This window comes from Cygnus olor, chromosome 7, assembly GCF_009769625.2.
Source record: "Cygnus olor isolate bCygOlo1 chromosome 7, bCygOlo1.pri.v2, whole genome shotgun sequence".
Lineage (NCBI taxonomy): Eukaryota > Metazoa > Chordata > Aves > Anseriformes > Anatidae > Cygnus > Cygnus olor.
In genome coordinates, this window is record NC_049175.1 from 24326442 (window position 1) to 24339064 (window position 12623).

The 12623-nt window shown below is 40.1% G+C and overlaps 1 protein-coding gene across 3 annotated transcripts in view; it reads right to left on the reverse strand.

The window, feature by feature from the left end:
- Nucleotides 1-1536: 1536 nt before the first annotated feature.
- Nucleotides 1537-12623, reverse strand: part of SLF2 (SMC5-SMC6 complex localization factor 2) — a 46974-nt gene continuing 35887 nt past the window's right edge. For all 3 annotated transcript variants that reach the window (XM_040562873.1, XM_040562871.1, XM_040562872.1), the window contains 8 exons: nt 12199-12375; nt 11525-11622; nt 10721-10808; nt 10109-10228; nt 9557-9634; nt 6933-7019; nt 5438-5506; nt 1537-4285 (listed from right to left, as the gene is read on the reverse strand). In XM_040562873.1, the coding sequence (XP_040418807.1) occupies nt 4250-4285; nt 5438-5506; nt 6933-7019; nt 9557-9634; nt 10109-10228; nt 10721-10808; nt 11525-11622; nt 12199-12375 (753 nt within the window). In that variant the 3' untranslated portion in view covers nt 1537-4249. The remainder of the gene's footprint in view (nt 4286-5437; nt 5507-6932; nt 7020-9556; nt 9635-10108; nt 10229-10720; nt 10809-11524; nt 11623-12198; nt 12376-12623) is intronic.

Sequence of the window (12623 nt, forward strand, 5' to 3'; positions counted from 1 at the left end):
ACATCGCCTTTAAGAAAGCCCGCAGTGTGAATAAAACACAAAACGTAATGCCTAGCCATCCTCCTCTCCCCACCGCCGAGCCTGACAGCTTTCAGCTCTAATTCTTATTCCAGCAGCAGCCCGGTGCTCAGCCTGCAGAGGAAATGGACCTCCTGCTACTGCCCGAGCCGCAAGAGCCACGACTTTCATCTTGAACCAAGCTTTGAGAAAAGAGAGCCAGAGACTAAGCGGCCAAGCCCTGGAGCCTTTAAGCCAAGCGCCAGCTCCCAGCACTTGCCACCCCGGGGAAGGGCTGTGGCCCTTTGACAGCCCCAGGGCTCCCCCGGGCTGGTGGCAAAGCCTGAGACGCCTCGATGTCAGCCAAGGGAACGTTTCCAGTTGTTCCATCTCCTTCCCTATTACTGCCCCACAGGGAACAGGGATGCTGGAGGAGACAAAATGTTATTCAGCAGGCTGAGAGAGGGGAGACAGTCAAAGAACTACAAGGCACCCGAAAGCGGCTTAAAAGCCGGGTGAAAACGCATCTCGGCAGGCCGCACTTCCACCCAGCAAGTATGGGGACTAGCTTTCAGCACCCAGACCGAAATATCAAGGCAGGAAGATGGGAATGTTTTTCCTCTCTCACCACCCAGCGCTACTTTCGACACCCGATAACGTATTCCTTTTCAAGTTCTTTGCTGCCGAGATGAAGAAATGCTGGCTGAAAGCAGAAGGCAGACAAAACTAAAAGCACCTCGGTGAGGACAAGCCCTTCTAGGAATTGACTTTCCCTAGGAGCCTTCCCATCAGCAGCCCACGCCATTCCCCGGCACTGAAAGTCCTTTTCAACACGAGATAAGGAGGGGCCCCATCAGTTAAGCTGGCAAAACATCCACAAGGCAAAACACCAAGATATTTCACAGCCTGGGGGAAGACGGGGGGAAAAAAATCACAACTTGCACGTCATTAAGAGCACGCAGATAATGTAAACCACAAGGAACGGACTAAATCCGTCAGCCTGACCTCTCCAGGCAGCTCCTCACCCACGCTGTGTTCGACGAGGGCAGCGTATGTCCCCGCCAGCCCCTCAAAGCACAGGCACCTTTGATGAAGACAGAGCCAGCTTGGCTGCGCTCAGGAAGCTAATAAAAAAAATAAATCCACATCGAAATGCCACCTCTATAATCCTATCAGGTAGCAGTCCCACCAGCTGCTCTGCCAGTAAGAGCAGAGCACTTCAAGCGCTTGTTCCAGTCAGCTGCTTTTTCCCAAAGCTATCCTCAGCTCAGCTACCCGCGTTGGGGACTTCAGAGAGTTCCCGCAGCCACTGCATCAATGAAGCATCCGTGTGCTACTGACCTTCAGCCAGACCTGCCTGCGAGTCATTAATCACTTCTGAAATCCCCAGCCATTACCGAGTTCCACAACAGAACAGTGAGAACATGAGATGTGCTGGGCCGGTTTCTTCAACTTAGGACCAAACTTTTTTAAGCCATACAGAGGCTTGTCAGAAGGGGGAAAAAAAAGAAGTAAAGAAAAAAAGAAAAGCCACAAATGTATATTTTATAGGCAGCCTTTAATTTTTTGTCTGTGATTACTGCAATAAAGTGCACCTAATTGTCCATGAAAGGAGATAACATGGTTCTTAGTACAACCAACATAATGTCAAGATAAAACTCAGTGCAAAAATGCTTATCTGAAGACAACCAAAGCAGTTAAGACATTTACTGTGCAAACAGCCTTTTTCAATGCGTGTAACTTCTGGCTGGGGGCCAGTAAATGAGTCAGCAAAACACAAAACGGCAGCAGGTTTGCTATTTCACTGCCAGTCCTGAAGCAGTACTCAGCTCAGCAGTCCCTTTAAGACTCTGCAGCGATGCTCTGGGATCATCTCTGTAGGGACACCGGTGAGCTCCAATTCAGCCAGCGTCTAGACTTCAGCAACTGGGGGATTATTACTCAGCTACAAGACAGATGGAAGCAAGTCCAGACAAAGGGGGATGGGAGAGAGAGGAGAAATGCCAGAACGTATACACAGACATTAAGCATGAAAACACAGAACTGGCTGAGCTAAGAACTACTTCAGGACTTTCTCCATTTATAGTAAGCTAATCAGCTGTGAACCTCTGAACTACAATGCCTGCAGTAAGACCAAAATAGGACCTGCAGCCATTTCTTTGTGAAACACAGTTGATGCATTCCCATTTTGTGCAGAGACGTTTAATTAGAAAACCATGTCTGGTTTTATTTTCCGTTGGTCTATTAAATATAAGTACATATCAGAGTGGTTATTTTGTATGGGAAAAAAAGCACAGCAGTTTCAATGTGTTCTGAACTGCAGTACAAAAGAGGTGTCGATCTAGACCCCAACCCTTTCCTTCTTCAAAATATACAGGACTGCAAAGTCAACTTTACATGGTAAGAAAATATATACACGTTACATACAGGAAACATATTCTGTACTTTTAAAAACTTTATACAACATTAGTGAGAAAAAATATACACATTAATAAAATCACATACAATATATTCAACGTAGTAAGCAAATGCTACCAGAGGGAAGGCTGACACACCACGAAAGATGAGCAGAGCAAAGGATGGCACTGTATACCATCACACCATTTTTTTAAGCCTAAAACAGTTCTATTGTCAAAGATACCCTTTGAGGTAGACTCATCCAATTCTTAAACAACATGTTGAGATTAAAAAAAGGGATTTTTCTTCTCCCCTGAATAATGTTATACACGTAATTCTTGTTGTTGTTAAGATGATTATCCTGTGAAGGGTACAGCTGCAGACTTAGGCTAACTCAGTAACATTTGAAATGAAAGACAGAACATTGAATAAGATTTGCAAATAAAATACCTTCCCTCTAGGTTGTGTCCAATCTAGCGCAGTTCCTTAACATGTAACATACTTAAATTTGTATTTTTTGTTTGAATTCGAGCCTTATTTTACGTTTTTGTAAAGTCGTAGCAAGTCTATCATACAAGACAAGGTAATCTATAAAAATTAAAAGGAAACAGTACTATAAAACACACATGTAGTTATTAAAAATTTCAGTTGTTAAGGGACTCTCATTCAGTGCTTTTACGCGATACCTTACATTTCTGTTCATACACACACACACACCCCACAAACACAACAGTGTTTAAACGATGGCATTTACACAGAAAGCACAAAAGGAGATTACCTCTTGGGTTGATTACTTCACAAAGTTCAGGGAGCTCTGAGCACACGCTGCGTGTGCTGCAAGGCTTTGCACAAAGGAATTCAGACCTCATACAGCTTTCACAGTTATTTCTACATGCATGGGCCAAACGCTCATCTCCTCAAATTTCCATTGACTTGGTATTTCAGAAATAGTTATTTTCTCTGTTTAGAGAAAGCACTGAAACCAGATAACAAATTAAGTTTGTTTCTTAAAGAGGAATACAACAATAGTACTCGTGTATTAAGATCTCATTTACAATATGGTCTTGGAGAATCACTTTCCTTCTGTTCAGTCACATACACTGCATACGTAAATCAGTGCCTGAGGAAGTTACAATGAACGCATCGCTGTAATAACAAATTCTCTTACTTGATAAAAGACAACCACAGAGCAAAGAAGTGTCCACAGGTTGCTCGGGTACAGCCACTCTTCAGCTCTGTCTCCACCCTCAGGCAAATGAGATAGTCACTTGTTCACATGTGACTGCTGTATTTTGTCTTATTTAGAGAAACCGGCCGGTCATACCAATTCTTGCTTTGCAGATTAACACGTGCAGGCAACTCTGTTATTCAGCTCGCAGTGAAACTGAGCTTCCCCACCTGCCCCCAACAGGGGAGGTCTAATACTGTTTTCTCAACTCACATTTCACATCACAGGGCAGTTCTTTCCCAGACATCCTAAAGCAATGCTTACAGGTGTGTGCTGGCAAGAAAACTGATGCATACTGTTTTCAAAAACGTCTTGTGATTAGCAATGGAAATGAGAAACTTCCCTCAGCTTTCAGTATGATAAAATACATCTGGGCAATCCAGACAGGGCTATAGAAATAGCTACTTTTTCAGTTTACCCACTTCAATTTGTCTGAAGTACCGTATTTGTAGTAAAAACAACGATAATCAAATTGAATCGCTGTGTCTTAACGTTGGCCTGAATCAAGCTCAAGTTCTAATTCAGGGGACTGGTTCCTTGTGTTCCAACCAAGTTGAAGCTCCATTCATTCTGCATCTTCCTTGGTTTCAGGTTTTTTTCTGTTATTTCCCTGAACTAGGCAAGCTCTCATGAATCTGGCTCCCAGAAGTCATGCAGTTTTCCCTAAAGAGTAAAAACAAAATAGAAAACGACTCAAATTTGTAAGGACTCACAATCCAACGTGGTGACCTTGAGCTAAGCAGTTGCCTACTCTCTTCTTTATTTGTTTATTTTAATTTGGAAACACTTTCCAGTTTCCCCACATGTGAATCAAACCCAACTGCCTCTGAAAGAAACAAATCTGGAAGAACTGCATCTTTAATAACTTTCATCAACTGCTAAGTACCTCCGTAACCATGTCTACCCTCTAATTCCCCTCCCTCCCTGTAACAGGAAACCTGAGACACCACAAATGATGTCTTTTTTGTGAATTGCTTTGAGTGATTATTATTCTTTACAGATAAATGTTCGATTACACATTTTTAAACTGAAAACAATACTAAGCATATACGTGTAATTTAAACTTCCTAGAAATGCACTAGATTACTGGAAAGCTGAACAATTTTTGTATTTATTTTCAAAGGTAACTTTATATTCCAAGAGAGGACCTCAGCACATTAAGAAAGAAACGCAAGAACAGAGCTGAACTCTGGATATTAGAAGAAGTCATCCACCTATTCCACCAAGGTCAGCAAGATATTGCCAAGACAAGTATTAATGAAAGACTAATCCTGAAATTACTTGCTACTGCATCCGTTCACAGAGCACGAGAGGGTTTTCCTACTCATTGCATGAAATTAGACACTTTCGAGGCAGGGGGCGGTGGGGGGCTGTTAATCAAGAGCTGTTAAACACATGTGCGTAGAGCCCTGGATTCAAGCAGTCTCCAAGTGACAAAGCGCCAGACAATAGCAGGAAGTGCATCACAGCATTCCTGCCCCACTCAGTCCTTTCCAAAGCATCCACTAATGACTGTAATCAGGGACAAGCCCTGCAACTTGACTCAGTATTAGCACTTCAGGTTATTGCGTAAGCCATTTATGAGAACAGCACTTTTAAGGGTAAAGATGGAATCTTGGTTTTACCGCAGCCAGCAAAGTAAGAGTTTTAACTAAGGACTATCCTAATACACCTAAGTGTATTCAACAGCCACGCAATTTAAGGAGGAAAAAAAATCCTTTAAAAATCAATATGCTATTTTCAAATGGTAAAGAATAAATTTAATGCACTCTGCAATATGAAAAGAAATTAAAAAAAAAGTTTTCATTACAATACCTGAGTAGGCAGAGTGGTCTGTATCATATCTTGCCATTTGCCATATATCCTAGCAACCAAGTCTTTTACCTGCAAATTCAGATTAGTTTAGGCACTTGTATTTAAAAAAAAAGCCAAAAATCAAAACTACCTCCCCCCCCAAAAAAAAGAAAAAAAACGAAACCCCACCCAAGGATTATCGGGAGGGAACAGTTTTAACAACAGGCATACAGAGCATCACCACTTCAACTCCAACAAGATCCCTGTAATCTGGGATTTTGAATCCAAAATTATCTGCTCCACAAAAGCTCATTACAGGAAGATGATTTAAAATGTTAAGTGTTTGGCATCAACACGCAAGCCTCTGGCCTCCAAATACCCATCTCGGCCCTTGGGTAAGTTAGCTTTGTTACACAAGTCTGATTGCTTTTAAGGGGAAAAGGTGCCTGCCATGGCAATCAGGAAAGCCAACTATGCAGCACTGTCTGAATCTGAATTCCTTATACATTTTTTTTTCCCATAACCAATCACAAGCAGGTGTTATATACCAGGTATTCACAGTTGAGATTTGCTTCACATACTGTGTAAAACCATCACAGTGGTGCCTTCTGGCAGTTACTGCAGTATCACAACAGAAGAAGTAGTGAAAGGGAAAAAGCAAATGACATTTTCATCTCCCAGGGCAAGTGCAATAGAAACAAAACAGACAGGGGTCTGATATTCAAAAATTCAAGCCAAGATTCTGTAACTTGTTAAAAGGATCCATGTTGTACTGATCTTGCTGAATAAAAAAAAGAAAAGTCTTACTGAGAGTTAAGAATGCACAAATATACAAGTGTTTGATTTAAGGCTGGCAAAGCCAAGGCTTTTCAAAGTGGAGGTGATCCCATTTGGCTTGCTATGACAGGAGGCAGACCATGAAAGTCACAGAATTAGGACTAACGTTAGCAAGCTACGTACCACAAAGCAAATGAAAGGCAATTATCCAAGCTTGATGCTACAACACATATAGTGTTGGCTTAAACCCACAACATTTTTAACAACTAATTTTAACTAAGTCATTATTTTGAAAATAAGAGACGTGCAAGATGGTCAGGCTAGTTTTTCTGTACTGTGTCCGTCCCACACTGTATGTAGCCTCTGCTTTTAAAAGCAGAAGATGGCTTAAAAGCAGAAGATTGCTTCCTGTCAATTAACAAGGACTGCCACGAAAAAGAAAAGGAGCAACTCTGTGGGTCTGAAAGTTGAGATAACTAGCTATAAGGCAACAAACTCGCATCTTAAGAGTTCTTAGTCCTATAGTTAGCAAAAAGAGTATTTTCAGTGTATTAAAACAGACGTGTATTTATGTATGAGTACAGATGTGATTCAGACAGAGAAACCAGGAAAAAGAAATCCATGAATCCGTGAGGAAAGCTTAGAAATTCCAGGGTTGGGATGAGGTAACAACGCAAAAAAAACCCACACAACTCAAACCAAACAAACAAAAAAAAACAACGAAAGCAGATTGTCTTACCTTAGTTCGATAAAACAGCCTTGCATCTTCCCTAATATCACATTTTATGTGCTTATCTAAGGCACCACAGAGCTTCAGTAAGTGTTGCTAAATAAAGACAAAAATGAACAGCTATTTTAATATTCCATGTTGAAACTAAAAACTTGCTTCAAGTACTATTTCAATGTAACAATTATATGCTTCAATCTGAAGTTTTCTCCAAAATATAAAGAAATGGAAGAAAAAAAAACAAGATCTGAAGATCCTGTATCAGCTGTTGATACGCACCTCATAAGACAAGTTTAAGATCTTAAGAGAAAAAAAAGTAGTTTCAAAATTTTATCAGAGCACAGCTATATATCAAAAATTTTAAAGTTCCTACTAGCTAATTTATAAGTCCTTTCTGTTCCCAAAGTAGCAAGAACAGTGCCACTCAGGCCTTTTACCAACGAAAAAAGTTCTGGAGCTAAAACAGCTAAAAATAACGTTTTCAGTAATAACTCAGGTAATTTCCTTTTGCAGTCTGCAGGAATTGGCTGAACAGTAAAACGTACGCAGTGTGTATGCACTGATCTCTAAACTTCTGATGGTCTTTTTTGCAACTTCATAATCTCCTAATAACAGCTCCCAAGATCTTTGATATTCTGTGAATCTCATGATAAAATTCTCATACTTAATCCCTAACCTGCTGCAAAACAGCTCCACTCTGTAGGTGAAACATGCTGAAATTCTACTTATAAACATTTACTGGTGTCTCAAGACCATGGCAATTCACCCCATCCAACCGGAAGAAGACTAGAGCTGAAATAATAATACTGATTTTATACCCAGTCTAGCCTGCACGAGATTTATATACAGTGCCATTCAGCCACACACCGTGAATATCAGGCTCTTTCTTCATCAAGAAATTCAGAGACACCAGTGTTGTGCATGGGTTTGTTTTTTAATCAAATTCCCCATAGATCTTCAGAAAGCGGTTGTAAAAGACACATCTCAAAGAGATCACTGCAATATAACTATTTTCTTTTTGTTTTTTACCAAAGATGTTTTTGCTTCACTTTGCAGTCTGTGATAATCTTTTCGCAATTGAGTAGGCAACTGAGACTGTTAAGCCCCAGGCTCTTTAGGAAAGATAGGCTGGGAAGATGATGAGGGTGTGTTGCCCTGTATGTGAGAAAGCAGCTTGTGTGCATGGAGCTCTGCCTGGGGATGGATGAGGAGCCCACTGACACTTCATGGGGTTAGAATTAAATAGAAGACCCAAAAAGGCAACATTGTAGTGGGTCTCTGTTACAGGGCACCTATGTAGGAAGGAGCAGCAGATGAGGCCCTTTACAGACAGAGAAGAGCAGCCTCACATTCTGAAGGCCTTGGTCCGTACAGGGGACTCCAACCACCCTGATATCAGTTAGAGAGAGAACACAGCAGGACATAAACCAGGAGTCTCCTGTATTGCACTGATGATAACTTCCTCCTCCAAGTAATAACACAGACAGCAACAAGGAGAGGTGCTCTGCTAGACCTCGTGCTCACCACCACCAAGGGGCTTGTTGGGCATGTGAAGGTAAAAGCAGCCTTGGCTGCAGTGACCACAAAGAGTTCAGGATCCTGAGGGCAGGGATGAAGGTGAAACGTAAGCTCACAACCCTGAGAGCTCCAAGAGAGCAGACTTTGGCCTCTTCAAGGATCTGCTTGGAAAAGTCCCACGGGATAAGGCCTTGGAAGGAAGAGGGGCCTGAGAACACTGGTTAGTATTCTAGATCTGGAGGTTTCATCTGATCAGCAGGAAAACGCTTCTTTACTACAAAGGTGACTTAGTGCTCAAACATGTTGGTCAGAGAGGCTGTGGAGTTTCCCTCAGAGATACTCAAAAAGCTGTCTGGCCATGGTGCTGGCCAACCTGCTCTAGGTGGCCCTGCTTGAACCTCCAGAGGTCCCTTCCAACCTAAACCATTCTGTGATTCTGTGAAACAGAAGCAAATACTACTGCTTTACCTCCCTCTTCAAGGCTTCACATAACACATTTCTTAAAAGCCGGGAGTGGTTCTATGGAACAGAAGATTTACACAAACATCTTGCAGCAAGCAACTCACAACAAATGTTCACAGAAATCTCAGTAAGATTACCAGGAGGCTAAACAGAAGGTATTACTTAACAGCTGTTCACATCTCGCAGCACAAGGGAACTATGGCTATGTAGAACAGAAGAGATACAGTCCTAGCCCTCACTTGCTGATGGCTGCACTCCAGCACAGAAAAACACAATGTGTTTGAGCATATTTTACTGGATATTTTCAAAATGGTTTTCTTCTAGATTAAAGTTTCAGCTTTACTTAAGTAGTTCATAGGATCGCCAGAGTTCTGAGGATCTGTGTTGAGTTAATCTCCAGTTACCCTGTGAAAGATAACGTCTGCTGATCGACAGACTTGTGTTTTGACATAATTCCACTTGCAAAAATGCAGGAGAGGTTTCTTTCTCTGCAGTAACTGCAAGGAAGAGCCCTTCTGCATTTACTTTGCCTCAGAACAAGTTTCTCCCAGTGCAGTTATCCTCTGGTGATCTTCTGTCACCTTACCAGAATAGACCAAAAGTGCATAATAATTAGTCTTTTAAAATCTAAAGATCTAGCCACTGTAGTTACTTACCCTTTGATTGGAATTTACAGTGTCAAAGAAGCTAGCTTCACTGACTAGATGAAGGAGGATGTAGACTAGGTAGTACACCTGTAGAGAAACCAACAGAGCTTCAGCAGTCAAAGCACAATCTTTAGCTACAGCATTATCTTTGCTTTAATGATTCAGTATCATGACTGTGCTGGCATCCTCCAACAGCCAAATAAATGAATAGGTACATCTACACATTTACCTAAATAAATAATATGAAACAACACATTCATATATTAGAAACATTTTAAAACAGTACTACGCTGTTTTAAGTTACCCAAGTGACCCACAAAGCTTTCTGTGGTTTCAATTACTGAAAATTAAACTCAGCAGTTGACTTTGTTTTCCTATCGTCTACATCCAGATCAAAATACTTGCTAAGAGATTACATGGTAGACTCAAATAACCAAACCAATACTGAATTCTCAGATGAGTAGAAGTTTTTCTAAAACTGGTTTACAAGAAAAGATTCATTTTCAAAATTGCAGAAGATGCATAAAAAAGACAAACAAAAATATACTATCAGCTACATACCTCCTGTTCTAGTTCTGTATGAAGGTGGTCTTCACTGACATTCTGCTGCTCATCTGTTCTCATCTTCTCTAGTAGATTAGAAGGTTTCATGTACACCAGATACTGATGCAGAAGACACATCTACAGACACACGCATTAACAGATTGGACTGGTTCACTGGCAATGGAAAATTTTAAACAGTGCCACTACCATATCACATGTCCATTAACACAAGAACATCTATAAAAGGGGCTCTTAATTAAAATGATTATTTCACGCTTTGGGTAATCCTTGACTATTTGCAAACTAAAGCATTTGTATGTTGCCTCATTAACCCCTTGTTTTCATAGAGTGATTCTACATAAATATAAAAAGACGACAAAGAAGCATAAACTTCTCTCCAATGTCCAAAATTAATGTTTAGGCACTTAAGCAATATTGCACTTACAAGCTGCAGAACATAAAGGTTACACACATGTACAAATATACTTCTAACACTAAAATAAAAATTAGTGATTGTTTTCATACTGTAAGCCTATTTTCCTGTTAAAGAATGACCAAAGTACAAACACAAAATACACAAGTTTTCTAAAACTTTCAAAATTATACACATGCAAAACATGCAGTCAGTACCTGCTTGTCGCTGTCATCAGGTATTCTTATATGCTTTTTATTAAGAAGCTTTCCAATTATCACTAGGCTAAGGCGTCTTCTTACTTCCCTGAAAAAACAAGTTTGTTTTTTATTTCTTTCCCAGAGAACGTCTCAAATCCACAGTTTCGACAACGTATAGTGAGGCTGTGCATGGCTTCCCTAGACATAGACTTGCCCACAGCTATTCAGTTGGATTTACTGAAGATAGGTGCTACTAAACCAGTAAAGAGGCTAGTAAGGTGCAAGTATCCTTGTCTCATTACAGCTTTTCTTGTGGACAAGCAAACATTGCTAGAAGCTTGCCTCCAAGCCTGAAATCAAAGGCCAAAATCATTCTCCGCTCTCAGATACATTTTTTTATTTATTTCAAAGATGCAGAACACTTGACAGACTGACATAAAATCATATATTAATCACCCAAAGAACATTTAATTTTTGATCATTCAGCCAAAGATTAGAGTAGGTGATGGATGTTAGAAGTTATGCCTTTATTTACTATAGGGTACCAGAAAGTTCATAGCCCAGAAAACTATGTATAAAATGTAAAATAACCCTTTTCCACCTCTGAGGTGTTTAAGAAACTACATATACACAATGACATGCACATACATCTGTAACATATGATAAAACCCAAATATTTGTGGTGGCGGTGGTTTTTCAAAGTATCTCCCTCCTCCCCCACAAAAAAACATAATGCAAAAAAACACAAAAGCAATGCAACACCTATTGCATTTATCAGGCTCTGGGCTTATACAAATAAATAAGCTGTTAGTGTGTCATTACCGTCCACGTATTATCCAGCTAGGGACCAGCTGAACCAGCCACAGAAGATTATGGTGCTGACTGGAGAGTTCACTCACTGCCAGACACAGCTCAGGCATCTTTAAAAGAACAAAAACAATTTAAAAAAAACCACCCAATTTACTAAACAATGCGGACATTGGACATTTGTTTTATTTGCAAAGGAATACACATCTGCTACCAAGAAACATACACACAACACAGATGTTAAAAGGAATTGGGCTAGCAATAGATGATGTGCATAAAGATATTTCCGCACTGCAGCTGTAGCTATGTCTCCTAAATACTATTTTACAGTAGGGTAGCTGAGATCAGGTTGCCTTTCCTGACATTTCATCAGCTTAGTGCAATCATTTCTTTTATTCTTTCAAATAGCCATTTTAAACAATCTATAGTTAACAAAATTGCTGCAAGTTCAATACAACAGTCCCCTTGCAGAAGGGGACAGGCGAGCGTAATGTTTTTAGGCAGACACTCTCTCAGCACACCCAGCCCCCTCCTAAATCTCATAGACACAAAGCTCCCAATCTGTTCACATTACATCTACAAGCAGTATTTTTCTGCTATGTAAAGGAAAAAAAACTTCAAAATAAATTTCTTGAAAATTAAGCTGCAGTTTCATAAATCTAGCACTAGAAAATGAATTATGAAGTTACCTTTGTATCCCAGTCTTTTATACTTATCAGAAGCTTTATGAAAAGGCACTGAAAATCTATCAAAGGAACTTGCTTTAGCTGTTTCTCCAAGCTTATTTTAAATAGCAATAGAAGCAGCAGCAATATTTCTTGGTCTGTATATCCACCTTCGACTACCGTTGTACAGAAATCTAGAAACTTTAAAAGAAATAAAAAGCATTAAAATCTGAAATTGGTTTAGCTTCTATTAAAGTGCGATGAGATCTTAAGTTTTCCACCCTCACTTTAAAATGCACTTCAGGTAACAAATTGTTCTTGCAATAAATACAGGAAAACTACTAGCTCCCCTAGTAACTGTCTGCATTTTTTATTTTTATTTTTTTAAAAAACACCTACTGGAGGCTCATCTTATAAACATTTAAATACTTTTGAACAATGACAATAAT